General features: G+C 40.3%; 1 protein-coding gene across 2 annotated transcripts in view; it reads left to right on the plus strand.

Moving 5' to 3' along the window:
- The window catches only part of tasp1 (taspase, threonine aspartase, 1), a 31,625-nt gene extending 17,100 nt beyond the window's left edge, over positions 1-14,525 (plus strand). For both annotated transcript variants that reach the window (XM_042502487.1, XM_042502486.1), the window contains exons 11-14: positions 671-781; positions 2,486-2,593; positions 3,576-3,649; positions 13,187-14,525. In XM_042502487.1, the coding sequence (XP_042358421.1) occupies positions 671-781; positions 2,486-2,593; positions 3,576-3,649; positions 13,187-13,279 (386 nt within the window). In that variant the 3' untranslated portion in view covers positions 13,280-14,525. The remainder of the gene's footprint in view (positions 1-670; positions 782-2,485; positions 2,594-3,575; positions 3,650-13,186) is intronic.
- Positions 14,526-20,917: the final 6,392 nt, after the last annotated feature.

The following is a 20,917-nucleotide window of genomic DNA, read 5'->3' on the forward strand; positions in this document are numbered from 1 at the left end:
ACAGAAGTGGAATTAATACTGGATGGTTGCTGTTTCAAATTCCTAGACCAGCTGGGAATCCGTGCAGGGAAATCTGAAACACAAACCCTCCCTCAGCAATTACTGTCAGAGTGCCCTTGAGCAAAGCAGCTGTACTTGGCAGCCTATAGGTGCTGTCGTCATATATACCTTAATTAATTAAGCTTAAAGTAATCGCACTGATGAGAACTTTCTAAAACCACTGCAGCAGCACAAAATCTTTTGTGCAAAGTGATAACTAAGAATTCATTTTGCAATACTTCTCATTATGTACCTTAATAACCAGATATAATGGGAAAATGTGAGCTTTCTGACAAGTTTTGAATATTAAAACACAGTATTATAAATAGTAATAAGGAAGTGCTCATACATATTGATCTCTTCAAAATTCACTTAAACCTCAAGATGTAAATTATCAGAGTGTGATTAGTACCATACGCAGCTAATGTTTTAAAAGTCAGATTTTTTTAATATGCCTTGGATTCTTTGACGTAAGTGGTTTTTTGTTCTACATGTGCTACAACTCTTACAAAGTGAACTCACTGGAGACCTTGTGCAATTGCGATTGAAGGCACGCATGCTTGCAACAAAGAAATGAGTTAATGCAAGTCAATGATACACGCTCAGCTGTGTCTGTGTGTTTTTTCGCCAGGCTGTGGAGAGCATCTGATTCGCACCATGCTGGCACGAGAATGCTCTGCTGCCATGCAGTCTGAAGATGCCCACCAAGCACTGCTGGAGGCTATGCAAAACAAGTTCATCAGTGAGTCACCCACATGCAGCCCCACTGCTTTCTGTACATACAGATTTGATGGCCAAGAAGGTGTTTGTGAGAAAACAAAATAATGCACAGGAGGATAAATCTAACAAACAGATGTTGCATAACATGAGAAATGAGCTAACAATTGGAAACATTGGCACTAATAGAATCAAAGGAGACGGCTTTTGATTTATGGATCGTTTTCACTGTTTAAACACTTCAAATGTTCCACGCATCATAGCTGACAGCCGTGGATAATTTTGGAAGGCACAATTTTTTTTGTTGAAAGTTCATGTGAGGATGTAATTTTTTGTTGCCATATTCTCAGAAGTGGTCACTTTTACAAAGTCTTGTTAACTTGTGTTTGCTGTGCCTGTGAATGACCACTGGGATAGCTCAGAGAAGACAGAGCAGAGGAAGAAAGGACATGTGGAAACATGTAGCGGTTTCTGCCTTGTTTCGGCCTCCTTTAGAAGTCCTTCCCAGTTTGGCTTTGTCGTGGACATCTGTAACACCGAGACGTTTGGACGGGCTGGATGAAGTCAATTTGAAGTTAATTCTTCTGCTCTTTCCTTTCAAGATGCACATGAAGTCAGACAAGCTTCGTAAATCCTGCTTTAGCAAGAGCAATGATGACAGTGTCTGTGATGTGGAGGCCTCTCATTCAGCTTCCATGACACATTAGTCAGGTTCTCTAAATAGAAAATCTTTAATGACAACACCATCAGTATTTTTAGATCCTTTTGAGTAATACACTTAAAAATAGTAAAATCACAGTTATTTATTCCGCTTTTATTGTTATGGGTAAAATAATGGTGAACATCAAAGCAATAATTGAACCGCTCTCATGTTCACAACATGCAGAGATGTCAGATATTATGTAATGTGTAACATAAAATTAAATTAAGAGCCTTTTTTTAAAAAAAAAAACCAAATACCAGGATTTTGTGTGAATAGTGTCCAAGCTGCACTCAAAAGTGTTTTATAGAGTGAACAGAACATTACGACATGAAACCAAATCGGTGTGAAATGCAACAAAAAAACGTAGGCATGCAGACACAAAAATATTTTCATCAAATACATCAGTTGGCCCTGTTGTTTTTTTCTTGTTGCTGTGTAGAGACATTTCAACATGTTGGAGCTGTTTTGAGTTTGTTTTTTTCCAAACTCCTTTTTTCTTTTATTGCTGCTCACTAATCAGCCAATTCAAGTTTTTTTTGTGTACACAACACCTCATTCAAGGCTTTTTTTGAAGTTTAGTTAGAGAGCAAGAGAATTTCTCAGTCCACACAATTATTATTATTTCTTTTTTGGTAAGTGAGCTTTTTAATGCGGCTGGGTGTTTTTCTTTAAATAATGGGTCATTAACCTATTATGTGCTGAAAACCTGCCCACACAAATGGAGTAAAATATATTTTTTATTGAACAGTCTGCTAAATGAAATAAATACATCCGAATAATTGCTTTCAGTTGTTTAACTTGGCCAGGAAGGCAAACAACTTGGATTTTTTTCTCATAGATCACCTTAAATCTATTAAGAGGCTGTGTTTTGTCTGGTTTTCTCGTGTGCTATCCTTGGTTCGATGTGTTAGGGTGGAGAACTATAAGTATACAGAAGACTCTGTTGACTGAGGAGAAACTTTTTTTTTAACCATGTTTACACCTAGTTAAGCCATCTCAAGTGTGGTGTTTTCTTTGTGTGTACAGGCTCACCCTTTCTGGCCAGTGAAGATCGTGTTTTGGGTGGAGTAATTGTCTTGCGCTGCTGCAGATGTGTCGAAGCTCAACCATCTCAAAATATTCAGGGTATACTGGGTAAGACATCAATTGTTTGAAGAATAATTGCACTCAAACACCCATGCCGCAGCTTATGGTAGGCAGAGATTTTGGCTGTTAATATTTAAAAATCCATCATCAGATAAGCGGGAGGAGGGTGGGAGGAGGCTCTGTAGCTTTCCTGGCGGGTGGTCTGTGTTTTAACTTGCACAATCAGGCTCTGGTTTCACACCCTTCATCTCCGATTGAAACACAGACCTCCCACTATGGAATCAACTACTCTATGCTTACGTGGAGGCCTTCTGAATACTTCCCAGTTTGGCTGATTGTATTGGCCGATCTGGTTTCTCTACCTGGAACTGCTGATCTTTCCTTTTGTAAAACTACCATCATTAAATTTAACTTAATTAGAGGGCTGTCCAAAGTTGAGGCCACATGATTTACCGCTGGGTTTGATTGTTGCCCTTTGCCCTTTGTGGTAATTTTAACATGATGTATGAATAATAAATAATGCAATTCTCCAGAGAGTACCACTTATTCAGTGATGTACAGGCCCTGTTTGATGCTGTTTATGGAGCGTAGCCCTCTTGCACAGTGTGGAGTACCTCAGTTTGCTGTGAACGGCAAAAGGCTTTGTGTTGATTTACAAGAATAAACAGAATGTCAACCACATCCTTTGGGTGCTGTAATTTCTACTCCAACTCACAAGTTCTACCTTCCTCTGCAGCTCTGTTCGAACTGCAAGTCAAATATATTCACAATAATAGGCACGCTCAGACTTTACCGCAGTTTGGCATGCTGAGTCACCTGCCAAACTTTTTCCTCCGGCAGATGGAAAAACTCTTGATTTCTGTTCATTTTGTGAAACTGAACTTCAGTAACGGTCTGTTCTCTCCCCATGCCCTCGCTCTGTCCCCAAGCTCTTTATATTCATATAATTACATTTATGAATGTATTTATATTATTAATTTTCTCATGTTCACTTCGTAATTCATCTTTTGTTATCTGTGTGTTTCTGCAGTGGAGTTCCTTTGGAGTCACACCACAGAGAGCATGTGTGTTGGCTACATGTCTGCCCAAGATAGCAAAGCAAAGGTGAGCTTCCCAATTAGCTTGACAAGCAGAATGTATTGCAGTCAGTTTCAAATACATTTGGGTTATATATAAATAATATACCCATCCTTACCTCATTAGCAAAACCTTAAGACAGCGCAGGCGTGAGTGCTGGCTCATATTATAGATTTCATAAAATGTACTGTATGATACATATACATCACTGGTCAGTGCCAGGGGCTATAAATTGAATCTGCTCATTTTTGTTATTTATGGGCACTAGTTTGTCTTCCTTTGTGACTTGAACTTAGAACCATAGATTTAACTTTTATGAAGACTGCTTTACATAATTTAAATTAGAATTCTGAATGCACCAAATGAGCTGTCTTTTAGCCTGACTCTTATCTATTGTTTGACCATTTCTCCTGATAAAATCACTCTATATTTTTGTATTATTAAGGTGTGTTATATATCATTCAGCTTGCCTTTCTTGGCCACTATCAAATATGTGACTGACTCAATATGGATTTGATATGTGAATTGGGAATATATTAGCTATCGTTTTTGTATTTGTACTGCGATTCAGAGACTGCTGAGCATAATATCATGTGGTTGTTTTCACCTCGGCACTCAACAAATCTCAGAGGCAGCCATTCAGATCCCACAAAACAGGAGCACTAACATACCTTTTATTCATGTGTACATCTGACACGTACCTAACATGTTGCATGTTGAACACATAAAAATCCCCAAAAGATATATTTAAAGCTAGAATGTGGAATTTTTACACATGAATCAATGTCTGTTATATTCAAGCCCTTGCCATCGCCACCAGGTAAAGCGCTCTGCATTTCTCAGTGTACCGGATTTCTGGTATCTATGGTGACTGTCCCATGATGGCACTCCGGAAGTGATGCTTTTTTGACGTCAACCAGCCAAAACAAAAGGGGGCAGGAAGGGGAAGGAGACCTTAGCGACAGAGCAGCATGAACAACAAGAGTATAGTGGAAGCTATGGATGGATGAATCTTAAAACGTGTCTGAGAAAAGTTTCTGGAAAGGGTGCTTCAGATAAAAGGGAAACTTAGCGTTCCTTCCCTGTTCCCTTATTTGCACGGACACGCCGACCTCCCCCCTGCAGTGAGCTCACCTGCAGGCATATATCATAAACAGTAATAATTACCAGAGGAGTGCAGAACAAAAGTTCCAAACTGCATGTCTAAAACTTCGTTTTTGGTAGTTGTTAATTCAACTTGGTGCTAAACGTAGTCGTTGCTAATATGTTGTGCCTGATGGGAATTTGGCTTACAACATATAGCTGTCTGTGTCCTGTCTCTTCACCTGCAGGCTGGACTGAGTTTTTCCGTCTGTTTTCCTTCACACTGTAATGTCAAAAGTCCTGAGAAACTGCAGGCCCCCTTCTGCTAACCCCACTGTTAACTTTGAGATTTGTATGTACAGTAGAGACAGGTTCATGATATGTCCACCAGATCCCACTCCTCATTCCCAACCCGTTACATAATCCCGCAGCGTCACCCTCCTGCAAACGCTGAAGGTTTTGGTGTCACTGGAGGCCACAACTGAGCCAAACTTCAGGTCCCCGTGGTCTGAGTCAGGAATTTTGCTCCTGCACCACCTGTGCTTGCCGTCTTCGTTGGTATGTAGTCTGCTGGTGACCTTAGCTTTTGGATTGTGCAACTAAAATTTTTTGCAGAGCTCTTTTAAGTAGCCTTCATCTCTGGTCTCATGGCTCTTAATGGAGTCTCAGCTCAGACTGATTTGTTTGGCTAATGTATCTCTGTCACTCTGTATAAAGGGGGGGCACTGTTGTTAAAGCCTCGGTCAGATTTCAAAGTGTTTGTCCTTGGTGCCGCCTCCCCGCCCCCTCACACGTCCTTTCCTCCTTCTCTCGCCACTCCCCCTCTCTGGCTCTACCTGGTCCTGAAGTACCATAAAATTTACTGAAAGTCATGCACCACTGGGGATATCAGTATCAATCTGCATATTTGTCAGATGCGCTCTGTGTATTGAGCTCTGTGATGGAATGTGAGCATGCGAGCTCCCCTTTCACGCCGGTGCCAACGTAAAGAGGTGAGCACAGCACAGTGAACAGTGTACTGCTAGCAGAGCATATTGTGGCATTTGTAGGCTGCAAACAAAAATAATTTGCAGATGTAGGTGTAAAGGATCAAATTTAACATCCTGTGACCGGTGAAGCAGAAGCAATAGATAATAGAGGAGAATTTCGTTGCCAGTTTTTGTCACAGTGGCTCAAGCTGCTTTGTCCACAGACTCTGAAACATAGAAGCTGAGCAGCACTCTTTAACACTTACAGGCTATCTCTTAAAACTGCAGATAAGTGTCTGGTCTGAGCCCCAAAAAAGAGCTTTTTTTTCTTTTTGCATTTTAAGAAATTATATGACATAGAAACACTGGAGTTACTGATCACAATAGCAAAGAAAAAAGAAAAAAACAGTTAAAAAATACAGAAAATTCAAAATCAAAACAGAACATGTGATATAAAAATAAGTAAATAATAATAGCAGTAACTGATACATATATGTAAGGTCAAATGAAAATTTAACTGGTTACACAGCTTTCAATTCATAAGATATAATTTACTAATGATTAGTCAATTGGAGTCAGAGGATACATTTGATCAGCACAATGGGTGCCAAAAACATGCATACACACATAAAGACACATGTTAACAAGTGTGTGTGTCCATGTGCATACACAAAGACATCAGTACATGTATCTTAGTTATAATATCTGACGAGAGTCATTGAAATTATTGTGTGATGTATATGTCATACATTTTCTCCATATTTCTATGGACCTGGTTTCTAATTCTCGTTATTTTTTCCATTGCATACATTTTATTTACAAAATCACTCCATTGAGAATTAATTGAGTTGTCATTTTTTAACCAATTCCTTGTAATTTGTTTAATTATTGCTGCCCTTATGATTAGGAACGCATAGCATCTTTCTTCTTGATCTCTTCTGGTACTTTCCCAAGTAGTTGTATAAATGTTTTTTTTATTTAGCGAAATACCAAAAGCATGAAACACCTGTAAAATCTGTTGTTGTGAACCAGCTGTCCAGCTTCACTTCATTAATATATACATGTAGAATATTCTTTATGAAATTGTGCTCAGTGGGGGCACATCCAGGAATATCATCTGTCAGTTGCGGTTTCTGGATCTCATGGGAAATGGTATCCACTTCCTCTCGACGGGGCTTTGGTGACACAGTGATATTGGAGAGTGCAGCCGAGAGCACAGCTGCTCCACCAAACCTCACACTGCTCTATGAAGCTCCCATGTGCCTTCGTGGCTCTCACCGTCAGCATACCAGAGAATCTGGCCATTCTGTCCTTCATGTCTCCAAATTGGGTCCAAAACAAGATTTTACTCATCACAGCTGGGCTCAGATTTGGCCCCTACCTACTGCCAACATATTATCCATTGAGGGGATTCCATAGGAGAGCATCTGTTTTCTCTCGAATAAGGCTCAAAAAGCCAGAGATGGAAACCTTAATGAGACCAGGCTCCAGTCATGTCTATCTGTTAATCGGCGTATGAGCCATAGAGGCCTAGGCGGTGACACCTGCATGTCCATGGCCTTGATGGCAGACATCAAAATTGTTGAGGCAAAGTAGAAAAGAATGGCAGAAGTAGTGCTTGATGCAAATTTCAGTTGAGATAAGTCCTCCTGAAATGTCAGTCTTTGCCATCTTGCAGTTTTGCACTGCAGATTGGGGCTGATGCTGGTGCATCTTGATGCTAAAAATTAGTGTTCCCATAGGTTGCCTAAATCAATGGTCCAGCCACTGTATCCAGATTTCTCCTTAGTCATCAGTTTAAAGTTCGCACACAAAAGACCAAATATTCAATTTTATATGACAAAATATAAATAACATGTGGAAATACACCACTGGGCTTGGACTTGGACACATGCCTTTCAAACCCAGGGGTTAAAAAAAAAAGTGATTTAAAAAACAACAAAAAAGGTGATTATTTTTTTCTTTAAAACTTTTTGGCGTTTTCTTTCTTTATGTTTTTTTCGTTTCCTTAAATGTTTTTTTTTTTCCAGACAGTTTTTCGCAAAGGTGATATTTTCGCAAGTCATGGTCCATTGAGAATGGACCTGGCACTTTTTGACCACAACCCACCAGTTTGGAACCACTGGCCTAAATATCTAATTCCATTTTAGGCACATACAAATTTTCAGTACACTGAGGTGCAGAGATTGCATAAAGTGCCAGAGCCGTCCACAGCATCAGCTGCTGTGCTACTAACATTCCTCCCATTTCTATTAGCATCCCACTGGGCGTTTCTAACCAGCCAGGGTCCATCTTCCACCGCTTTCTGTGATAAGAACATGAAAGGGCTGATACACAGTAGCAGGAGTATTTAGGACAGAGGTCAGACTGAATTTTTCTTGTAAGTCTACTTCTCTTTCACAGCGTTTTAATTCTAGGATTTGGCTGTACATATATTTTCTGACAAACGAAGCATGCTAGAGCTCAGTCTATAAATTCTAAAATGAGCTGGACATCAGAGCAGTTTCTCAGACACTCTACTGGCACTTCCTCTGAGGTTTTTCTTACATTTCAATCAGATGTTGTTTTGAGGAAAGTTGAGTCCTAATCCTTTTGACACTGCACTGTAAAAAAAAAAAAAGCTATAAAGTTCTGCAGAGGGAGAGCATCTGGTTTTATTCAAACGCTCACCTGTGTTTTCACTGGACAGGACATCAGAACATTGAGCCATGTTTTACAGAGCTGCACAAAGCTGCAAGGGCAGGCCAGTGGCGGCGCTTCTGAAACAGTTAGACTATTGTTTTATTGTTTGTCATGATTGGGCAGATGAAAGAGATGTGTAGGATCCACAGCACCACCACCATGGCTCACTTCCCTCCTCCTGGACATCATTACCACTATAAAGCTTTTGCTGCTCAAATAGTGTAAGGCCAGAGAAAATCAAATGGCATGCAATTCAGCCCTCCTGGTTATTGTCTGCTTTGTATATCACACACAACAAATGTCTTTTATTATGGTACATTTTGTTTTTACTATCCATCTCATGTGGAGAATAAATAGCTTATGATTGTTTTTTTTATTTCAAAACACAAGAATGTGAAAAACCACAACAGAAAAACAGCGGCACAGTCATAGAGCTAAATTTATCCTTTGGCCTACGCTGTGGTGTTAATGTGCGGCTTCTCTAGCTCCTAAACACATTCATATCACCGAAGAATGTTGTTTTTCTCTGTCAGATACAATGGAGCTGTGTTTTTCAAATTATATTTTAACTCAGCTGTAGTTCTGTCATGTGTTCTCTTCAGTCACTGGGTATCAAGCTGACAACAGGCTCACTGTACATTTGCAAGTAAACTTTTTTTTCACAACTATCGTATAATTCAGCAGTTCTTTGCTCCACCTTGAAACCCACTGACTTTATTATACGTTTATTCTGATTATGTAAACATAGATTCCAACACAAGAATTTGTTAAATGAGAAATTTAGAGTTATGTTTCAGTACATTATGAAGACACTGTTGAGATGGACATCAAACCCCCAAACAGACAATCTTAAATTTTCAGTGAAATTCAGTGTAAATCTGTACCCTATTAGTGACAACATGTTTGGCCACCAGCTCCTATTGAAATGGCCAAAAAGTTGCCTTTTAAGTAACAGCCCATTCATTAGGACCAGTATAACAACAAGGTGTCAGTCGAAGTACTTTGGTCCTGTACAATGTTATATTGCTATAGTCATTTTCTGAATCACCATAAGATTAAAGGGATACTTCATTGGTTTCCAGCCAGCATTGTATAATAACAATGTGGGAAGTATGTGTAAGGGAAATTGGGTAAACTTCCATCCATCTTACAGGTGCCCAGATCTCCCTGCTCATCTCTCAACTTAAATCTGCTGCATGATGCAAAATGCAGATTTTACTGACTCTTGGGCTGTTGCTCCAACTACAGATTGTACTTACACATTTTTGTATGCCCGTCACTACGGACTCAAAGAGAATAGAAGCAGATTGAGAGAAAAAGAAACTTAGGTAGTGCTTGGCAAATATAATCCAAGGTACTGCTACTGTATTGCCTATTTCTCACTCTAAAAATGCCCTCAGAAACATACTTTAGTGCACTGTTTGGCTGTAATATGAGAGTTTGTGAACAGGAAGCGGGTGCCATACTGTTTCCAGTATTGTAAAAGCATAGACTGAACATGCTATGTTGTAAAAGCATAGACTGAACAAACTGAGACCAAATGGTAAAACTAAGCAGCGCTGATCAATCAAGATTCTGTTACTGTGCTGGCTGTTTCTGGCCTCAAATGTTTGAACACGTTTTAACTTACCGCTCAACTGTAATCTGAGATCATTTGGTACCAGCTGGCCGCCATATTGTTTCCAGACAGAAAACTTTTACACACCAGCGGGAGTGTTTTTATTGGCCAAGTGCTGCACAGTACATGCTATTAAATGTGGGTTTTCGACATCTTTGTGTGTGCAAAAATTAATTCTACAGCTCTTTTTCTTCATTTACTTTAGTCATATTGGACCAATTTCTGTCTTTTTACTCCAAAGACAGCCCAGTTTTATGAAAAGACCATCTTTCCAGGGGTGAAAAACTTCCTAAAAGTGCTGCAGATTAAAAATCCAAATACAAAACCAGTGATCTTTTAAGTTGGCACAACATAGATGCAAAAACTGTGAATGTGAATAAGCAATTTAGTGTTTACACTTAAGGCTGTAGCATTATTTGCTTGATGCTGACCAGATTTGATGTCACAGAAGTGTAAAAACATCTGCTTTGTGACCTCCGGGCCCAAAGCACTACTCACCTCACTACTGTGCCCCTGTAACTTGGACTTCTGAACGAGTGCAGCAGCTTGTGAAAGGCACGCGATGCTCTGAGCACTGCGGTGGTGTAATGACTCACTTGTTTGGTTTAGTAAGCCTTTTACTCTTCCTGCTTACTCACTCAAGTTGTCCATTCTGTCAGATGGAAATAAAAATTAAGGTCCTAACATATGCCGCAAGGTTGCGTGTTGGGGTGAGGGTTAGGGCACATTGGTGTCATTGTCAGACACAGTTTCCTGCAAAATATATGAAGTCATACTGCTCGGCACTAACTGTGCCCAGTAGTGTATTTTCAGCTGTGTATTCAATGTGGTTGGAATTTAAAATTGCAAATCTCTTTCCCTCTGACACGCAAACATCAAAAGCAAAACATTTAACATGTCACCATTAGTTGATTATGTCTCAGCTATGGACCTTCAGTCAAAACAGTTTAAACAAGGCCTTTCTTTAACCTCATCTTTAGAAGATGAAGGGAAGAGGATGAACCCAGAAAGGGGCACTGGAGGCATAATAGCCCCTGAGAGTGTTGCCATGTGTGCATGGCCTTGTCTGGTTGTTGTCCCATTGTAGTGACAGTTGCCCTCGGGGTGCCAGGGGCCACAGTCCAAGCCTGCACAAAAGGAACGCCAGTAGAGATGAAGGCTCCTGTGACTGGAAGAGTGATGTCAGGCCAATTCAGTGGCCTGGTCAATAAGTGGATGGACTTTTCCCCCAAGGCTGGAGCCAGTGTGGAGAGAAAGAGGAAGGAGGATGACAGCCATTATTGGCAGAGGGAGAGTCAGTCACCTTTGATCCCCTCAGTTGAAGAATCACTCTGGTCTTCACAGCTGTGTTTGCCCCGTTCCTCCTCCTCTTACTCCTCTCTGTGTCTGCTCAAACACAAAACACTAGCAGTCTGTTCACTTTATCCTCTCACTCTGTCTCTATAAATACTCGCTTGGCATCTTTGGACTTTGGGAGTACATGCTCGTGATGCAGCAGCAGCAGTCCTATGTGTGTTCTGGAACAAGGATATTGCTGTGTAGTAGTTATTGTCCATATCTTTGATATTAGTCATATAATATTTCAATTGTTTTAACGCTATATCCACTTACCAAGCAAGTAGTTAAAACTTTCTGTGTTTGTGGAGCTGTGCATTGTCAGATGCAGTGGCTCTTGGTTTTGTCTCCCAATTAGTCCATGGTCTTTGAGTCTCTGAGTGGGGTCCAGGAGAAAAGACTCCATCCTACTTCTGGGGGAACTTCACTGTTGTCAGAGCCTGAACAGTAGTTTATTTCTGGGGTTTTTCTGTTCTGGTTTGAAAATAAGGTTGATCACAATCGTGCTTGGTTCTAGAACACCTTTGTACAGTTATTAATGGCTGACACAGTCGTTGCAGTTGCACTGTCAGATATCCCTTGGGTGTAAGTTAGTAAGTTAAGCTGCAAAAATGAAGGAATAGACTCATCTGGTGCATCATACAGGAAAGGAATCTTTTGGCCACGGTTATGCCGTTAACTCTCAGCTTTGCTCTATTTGCACTGTTATTGATATATTCTGTTTATGTCACATTTTCTATGCATCTAGTAGGAGAGAAACGGGCTGTACACATGCTGTGTCTTTAACAGCTTCTCTTCTGTGCACTCTGTGCCAGCTTTCATGAGCGCAGAGGCAGGTTTTGTCTGAGGTTGCTAAGTGACCATAAACAGCACCATATCATAGCCTTCTTACCAGAAATCCAGAGTGCAGAGCTGATCTTCTTCCAGGTGTTTCTTAAGTTTGTATTGGACCTAAAATAGAGTCTGTGGGAGAGGTGGTCAGGTTATCCCTGCATTAAATGACTCTGTTTATGTCAGGTGCAGCCATTACCCCCCCTGAAAAAAAGGTGCTCTGGAGTCTGTGAGCAGGTCTCCATGCTATGTAGCGAGATGAGCCTCCTGCACCCTGAATGCTGTCAAAACTTTTATTTCTTAATTGCCAATGCAGCCTCCATCATTTTTGACCAGGAAAGAGGCTTTTCTTCTCAAAAAATCTGGTTCATAATTTCACAGTCTATTTTTTATTTACAAATTACAGGCATGGTTGAAGGTAGAAGGTAGAAAGTAGATTAATTGGTCATTTTTTAAAACAAAGTTTAAAAAACAAAATTACATTTATCCTTGATCCTGCTAGGATCACAGACAGCCTCTGCAATTATGACAAATTACTAGAAGCTCCCAGGTAATACTAGTCCCGTGTGAATAGGGCCTGTGGCTGTGTAGGGTATATTAGAACTACAACAAAACTGCCACAGCCTTCATTTCAATGAAAACACTACAGTATTTTGGCACCATCAGGGTCCAATGCAGAACCTGTAGCAAAAAAAAAGTAGAGTTTAGTTTGTAGAGTTTAGTAAAAAAGCTGCTCTACTTCAGCTGCAATCTAACACAAAGTCACTGTTGTTATTGTGATAACTTTCGAGAGTTCCAAAATCCTTCTCATAAATCTTATGGATGTATTCCTCAAACTAGACTGAGCATTTTCCTTTTCCCTTTCTAGTCTTTCCTCTGTTTGTATATCTTTTCCTTTGCGATGTTTTCAGCGTGTGTGTGTGTGTGTGTGTGTGTGTGTGTGTGTGTGTGTGTGTGTGTGTGTGTGTGTGTGTGTGTGTGTGTGTGTCTGTGTGTCTGTGTGTGTCTGTGTCTGTGTGTCTGTGTGTCTTCTTTTGTCACCTGCAGACACACATATCCAGATTACCACCTGGGACCGTTCCTGGACAGTGCTTGGCCATCGAAGGCGGTGTGTGTCGACTGATGAGCATAATGGAGTGAGCTGCATTCGCCCTCCTTATGGGCTTTTCAGCAATACTCCAAACCCTTCTACCACAACCACACACGCGTACACACGGCCCTCACCTACCCGCCGCCTTTGTGATGCCAGAAGTAATAAGCTTTAGCTGTTTTAACAGGTGCCCAGGAAGGAGGGAGGGGTGTTAGCTTCTACTTAGTGCACTTACAGAACTTCCCTTTTGCTGCCTCCAGCATGTACTCTATGCCCCCCCAAAATCTCCAGTGTCACCTGGATTAGACTTGATGCACCATTGCCTTGATGCACCATTTTTCCTTGTTACTCTTTTCCTTTCCTACTCTTTTTTTCCTTTTGTATATAAGCTATGATTTAGGGAAACAGGGTGGATGTTCATGTTGTTTTGTACCGCTGGACAGATGTGACTATTTTCAGATGTTTAGGAATTTCAAATGCAAGACCTTATTTTGTTCTTAAACTACTTTTCAAGTTTAAAAAAGATGTCAAATTTGCACCTTGTGGATTGCCTGCTCCTCCAGATAATTGTTATGAGTGAAGCATTTACAGCTGTGAGTCAAAAAAGCAATGCTAACACATACGAATCAACTTCCATGTACTCGTACACACATATTATTAATCCTGCAGCATCATGTATAATGTAGCATAATGTGCATCTTAGCTCATGATGAATTTTTCTATTTCAGCCATAGAATGCTTTGCTTTAATTGTTTTACAATGTGAATACATAGCTATTGCATGTGCAAAATCTACAGTAAGCCACTTTGTGTTCTGCGACAGGTGTAGAGTTGATGAAGAAGCAGGAAGCTATGCACTTCCAGAGTGATGCTGATACATATATAAAGTGCTCAGGTAGCAGCATTTGACCCCATCGCCAAACGTGACTGTTAGTCATCATTCAAAAATGACAATTTATATTTGTATAGTCACATTGACAGAGACATGTATTTTCTTGCTATTAAAAAGGACCGCTATAAACTAATTTATGTATTAAGCCCGTGAATTGGTGCTGTTGAGAAATGTACTTGAAAGAAGTAAGGGCCTAAATTTTTTGTTGGGATAATCAATTCCTCTGGTTTTGCTGTTTCTCTCAGTAACAACTAAGAATGCCAGTCTCAACAAAACCATAATAGAGCTTGTTTATTCTTTACTTGAGAATGCAAGTTATATAAAACGGTATAAGCTATGGAAATGTTAATATGTGCACAGCTCTCTACAGTGCTCAAAAAGTAAATAAAATCTATGTTGCTACAATTCTGTATCATCTTTAGTCTTTTAAACCCTCTGATGTGAGACATGGGTTACGTTCACTTTACAGGACTCAGTGCTCAGTTCAGATGGTTTTCCCAGATATGATCATTCTGCCAAGACTGCTCACATTCATATTTGAAGTGACCTGCGTATATCTGACATCACTGTGAACAGATCTCTGTCCTTAAATGCCCCACATACGCAAATTAGAACAACAAAAGTATCACGTTAAAAACACGCACTTGGGGGGAAATGACTGACGTACCCAGGAAGCTTCATCTCCCTAACACTGGTGGAATGTAACTAATGTAACATTTACTTAAGTACTGCACTTAAGTATGAAATTTTCTTTTCATGCAACTTTATACCTCTACTCCACAACATTTAAGTTGAAAATCTTGTACTTTTTACTTCACTACATTTATCTGACAGCTTTAGTTACTTTACAAGTTAAGATTTTTGTGTTTGAGTTTGAGATTTTTGAGTTTTTAAAATGTGTTTTGTTATTAATTAAATTACCCAAAAGGGAAAAGGGAACAGGTACGGCTGCAACAATTTAGTCGACTAATCAATCTATTGATACACAGAGAATTAATAGACAATTATTTTGATAAACATTTCAATCTTTTTCCTTTTTTGAAAATGAATCTTGATTTTTTTTTAATGAATTTTTTTCTTATTTTTATAAATATTTGAGTCTTTTTCTAGCTTATTTTCATATTTATTATTTACTAATTTTGAGTTTTGGCATATTCCTACTTCCCTTTTTTTTTAAAGATGAAGGTTTTTGTGTGTGTTATTTTTCTTTTTAAAGATTTTTCTGCATTGAGTATTTTGACTTTTAGTACATTTAAGCACATTTATTTTATATTATATACATTTTATATTATATTTCCTTACTTAAGTACCATTTTTAAAGCAGGGTGGTTTGACTTTTACTACATGTAAGCACATTTATTTTATATTATATAAAATTTATATTTGTTCACTTGCATACCATTTTCAAAGCAGGGTGGTATTTGTACTTCTACTTAAGTAAAGTATCTAAATAGTACTTCCACCACTACTCTTGGATGATGGAAGTAAGGTTCAGCGACATAATTCTGCATTACAATTAGACAACAATTGCGCCTCTTTTTGGGAGTGTGTAACCTATTTTTCAGAGAAATGGTCCTTCGGAATAATGGCTGTTGGTTTTCGGGATAACAAGCTGTCCTACAGACAGGCTTTTGGTCCACCAGCTCTAATAGCAGCTGTTGCTAGTTGTGCTGAGAGAGAAGTGTGGGTGTGGTCGGGAGAGGAATCAGAAGTGGTTGGGCCACAACTGGCGCCCCATGACAACTCTGTCACGGCACTAAGGCAATCTGCCCCTGTCAGAAAGTGCCTGGCAGTTGTGCTCTATTGAATGGCGACAGAGGCAACTTATCGCAACAGCAGCTTTCTGTAGTTTCAATGGACCACTCTGACTCTTTATGGTGAGCAATGTGGTCCCGCAGTGAGGTACGATGTGGAAAAACTATAGATGTATGAGAAAAACACTCATGAATTCTGATATGACCATTCTCACAGCAGACGCAAAATTGTATACCTGCGTCCGCACTACTCAAAAAAAAAAACAGAAAATCTGATTTGTGTCACATGAGAGCAGAAAAATCGGATTTGGGCCTCTTTTGCTTGAAATGAGAGCGCCGCTTTATTCCTCCGAGAAAAGAGGAACAGTTTGTCTAAGCCCAAACAGACATCACAAATATTGTGATCTAAATTGAGGACTGGCAAAAATGTATAGTCTGGGAATAAATGACACACAGGACAGGACCTAGAGTGGAAAGAAAGGATTCTGCAGAAGGACACGTGAGCATGCTGAAACATTTTTTCAAGAAAGAGGAAATATTGAAGTCTGTGTTTGTTGAGGAACATCGATGACTATTAAAAATGTGTGCTGTCCGTCCCACCCACCCACACACACACACAAACGCACAAGCTGTTACTTTCCTGAGCCAGTTTTTTTTTTAAAGCTTTTCTTCATATTTAAAGAGTGTCAATTACATAACCAACATTTTCCACTCTCAAGTGTTTCTGCTTTATTTTTTCTGAGTTGTGTCGATTTGATTCCTCATAAAGGCTCTTATTAGAGAGGGCAGTTATTTATATCATTTGAATCAGTCTCTGGGGCAAGAGTTTGTCCAGCTGCTGGCTCTGGATCGCAGCCACTGCAGTGTCTGAGAGGAATGTGCAATAGAGATGTTCAAGGAGATAAATTTATGCACCGTTTGAAGAGAGAGATGCCTCCCTGTCAGTGCACCGTGCCTGGCTTTGGGATAGGACCACATATTGATGGTATCCAGCCAGTTTGCCTCTCAGGTGCAAGATGTCACAATCTGTCGACATCACTAACGTGCAAAATGTATTTGACGGGTCAGGAGGAGGAGCAGCAGAGGGTTGGTTGGGGAGGTGCATGTTTGTTTTTGTTCTGCAGCCTCCTGACCCGGGGTTGATCTTGACGGTCAATCTAAAAGGAGATGTATGTAACTTTGCCCCTCACCCTCACCCACACTCACACCATTCTCCGTTAGCTTGATCATGTGTTATTATGGAGCACTCTCTTTTCATCAGGGTTAATCTGTGTTGCCGGGAGACCCTCGGCCCTATTCAGCGCAGAACCTTCCTCTTCAAACATCATCCCTCTCTGTCCTGGATCCCCTTAGCTTTGAAAAAGGATCCTGGGTCTTTAAAAAGTGGACGGGGTCCTGAGCCATTCAAGGTGTATCCAATGCCTTGCGCTCAGCAAGGCTCTTAAATGCAAAACAGACGGTGGAGCAAATAAAGATCAAAGGCAGCAGCCTTGCCCGCCTTGGCCTGCTGTCCTCACATGCCAGGCGGTGCTGTCACAGTGAATCACGGCTGTGCAGCTTCCATGCACACGCTTGCCTGCCCCCCCTCCCTCGCCACCTAAGGGCCACCAACCCTCTCGATATGTTACAGCTCTACTGTGCCAGCGTCTGACATCAACACGCACAGGGTTAAAATCAGACAGTGTACAGGACTGCCTCTCTCAGACTGAGCCAGCAGAGGAGCCAGTATGTATTACCTTTATGCACATCAGGACAAGGGTGTAGGTTACGTTTAGACAGTCACACATGCACAACTCAAATTAGGGTTTTAGGGGCTTCTTCCAAAAATCTTTGAGCATCAAACACTTCATTTTCTGCATTCTTATACCTTTTAGGCACAGATTTATGTTTTTTATGCATCTATTTACGGTGTAAAAAGTTTAGTTTTGTCAAAATAAAAATCTACACTGAAAAATCTGACAGGTTGATTTACTTGGAAAAATAAAAAACTAGGAAACCCATTGCCTTGAAAAATGTAAGTAAATATAAATATATATTTCATTAGTTATTATTTTTTACTTTTTTATCTTATTGTTAAGTCAGAATGAAGTTATATTTACTTATTTTTTCAAAGGAAACCAAGTTTACTGTACTATGTATCTGTATGCTGCTGGTTGCAAGCTAGTCAGTCATATTTAAATTTTTTACACATTTTAAGAAAACAGAACTCATAAATCTCCTAACTTCATCACTGGCAAAATCCTCTATGTGATAATCACGCCAAGTCAGACTTACTAGAATTGCTGAAGTTGCTAACATGAGAAAGAACAAGGCAATTTTCACTTGTCGTTTTAAAGTAGCAACAACTTCAATTTCTAGTAAACTTAACACCTAGATATAAAGTAAACAATAATTATGATTTATAGTATATATATATATATATATATATATTATATATAGTTATATATTAACTTACCTTTTTCAAGGCAATCGATTTCACAAATTACTTTCAATAAGATCAGCTTGTCAGATTTTACAGGGTACTTTCATGTTTTTATTGGGGGGTAAAAATGCACATGTTCTGAATATTAAACATATTCAGACATCTAAACCTATGCATCAGAATCATCTATTTGCACTGAAGTGAACCTGATTTGCACTCACTTCGAGTGGCACATGAACATATAAAACGTGCTGTTACATTACTCATATGCTGAGCTCAGTGAAAAGCCTGACTGAATATAATAACTTTTTTATTAGGGGGAAAGTAGAGTTTTTTTCCCCCTGTTTGTCCTAATTTGTCCGACAGCTTTGTGAGTGAATTTATGAGCGGGTGCTTGTTAAATTAGCTTTTGATTCAGCTAGTACAGAGGAAAGGAGAGAGGGACAGGTGCTAGTCAAGCCACTATGCCCATGATGGGCTGGGCTGTGAATAACTGCGTCACCGCAGTACTGAGGTCATGTTAAACTACCTTTGTGATGAGTTTATCAGTTTTTGTAGAGTTGATAAAATACATTAATTGAAAAATGTTTTTTTCTGACTTTGAATCATGAAAGTCTGCAGTCACTACTTTGCAGCCCTACTCAGTATCTCACCCACAGCGCAGTCTCTAAACCAGTGGTTCCCAACTAGTGGGTCGCAGTTCAAAAGTGGGTCATGGGTCTACTCTGAATGGGCCGCAAGTGACAGAGCTTTTATTTAGAAGTGCTGATTCTGTTTATTCTTACATTATGTGTTATTTCTTGGTGTTTTAAGCCAATGTGTCATCTACATTTTGTGAAATAAAATCAAATATGTAGTGATTTATCTCAGGTCTGGACCTTGAACTAATAACCAAGGAGAAATCTGGACCCTGACTGGACCAGTTGGGATCCACTGCTCAACCAGTCTCACTCCTCTTACCTAAACCTTACCAATCCAACCAGTGAAGGCAATGAATACAAGCCAATCAGAGGTAGAGTGGTGTGCATGCTTTTGCTATCCAAGGAAATGCAACTTTGCTTGCGGTTTACTGCCATTCGTACTGATACATTGCTTTTTCATTACAGTAAGAAAAAATCCATACCTACACAGCCCTAGGTCATCCAACATGATGATGTTTATTGCATGCTGATTCTTTATGTCCGAGTGAATTAGAGTTATGTGCTTTTCCACTGTTCTGTGATAGACAGTGTGGCTGCAGATCCTTGCAGCATCTCAGCGACATCCTGGCAGCAGCAGGGGTTAAGTAAGGTGCCCTGGCCTCTCAGATGCTCCACAGCTACTTGACCTGTTTGTTCAGCTGCACACCCAGGCGCATGTTTGTCCCCCCCCCAACTCCTCCACTGACACACTATGGCAAAGATGCCAGCTGTGTGCCCCTGTTAAGCTGGTACGACATTGGGGTAGAAGGCGGGAAAAAAGCTGCTAGATAAGCAATCTCCTGCTCCAGGTCAGCTATTCCAGATTACAAGACCAAAGAAAAACCTTTTAATTAGCTTTGCCGTGCAGTTAGGGCCCTGCGGTATTGCGGCCCAGACACTTCCTGCATTGTGCTACACCACCCAAAAAAGTAGCAGCGCGAGGGAGTGAGTGAAAGAAAGTGAGGAAGAGAGGCTAAAAATGGCTCTGCCACATGTGCACCACACCGCAAACAAAAGAGATGCCTGATTGTCACCACGCACTGCGGTTATTTACCTACTAGAGGCTCAACAAGCATGGACAACAAGCCACCTGGACTTATTTTAAAATTTCTGCAGAAAGTAACTGAAGAAAAACTGAGCTTATTCTTCATTTATTACAACATTATCCAAGTTTCCACTGCTTTCTTCTTCTTCTTTTAACCCCTCTTGTTTTCCTATTCCCACAATGAGCTTGTGTGGAGATCTACTGAGAAATCCCAGAGCCAGCCCTGTCAAACTCGGTCTAAAAGAGCATACATACGTTGGACATAATTTCCTTCTCATAACAAAAATAGAGGCAAAATACCAACAATCATATCTTGGTGATGCTTAATGAGCCCTTTCGGATCCTTGACAATATACCACTAATATGGTGCTTTGCATCCTTTGAAACATACCAGAGTAGAACCCTGGAAATAGAAACATAAAAAGTGAGGCCTCACTGACGCCCCACAGGCAACAAGTTTTCTCTGCACTCGCTCATCCCCAGTTAGTCTGCCCTCTGCTATATTTTCACACCACATATACTGAGCCTCTAAATCTGCATTGTGTCTGTATTCGTACCTATGCTTTGGCACATGAATCAGTGTGCATGCTGTTCGAGTGTTTGTAGGGGAGGGGAGAAGAAACGAGATGAAAAGTGAGGAGGGTGTAGGAGTAATTGCCTGCTCTGGAGACACGTGGAGCCTGTCTAGGGAAGAGATACTGGAGGGGGTGGAGGGGGAGGTATGCCATCAATTTGAGGTCGGCCCTAATGTTTCAAAATAAAGACGAACACCTCACTTTGATCTTCATGGCCTGTTCAGCAGACGGCCTGCTAAGATAACGATCCATGCCGGTTACTGTAATCTTAGCCTCAGTCCGTGCTTTTACTGAAGAGAGGGACAGAATACTTAAAAACAG

The sequence above is a fragment of the Plectropomus leopardus genome, chromosome 15, assembly GCF_008729295.1.
Source record: "Plectropomus leopardus isolate mb chromosome 15, YSFRI_Pleo_2.0, whole genome shotgun sequence".
NCBI lineage: Eukaryota > Metazoa > Chordata > Actinopteri > Perciformes > Serranidae > Plectropomus > Plectropomus leopardus.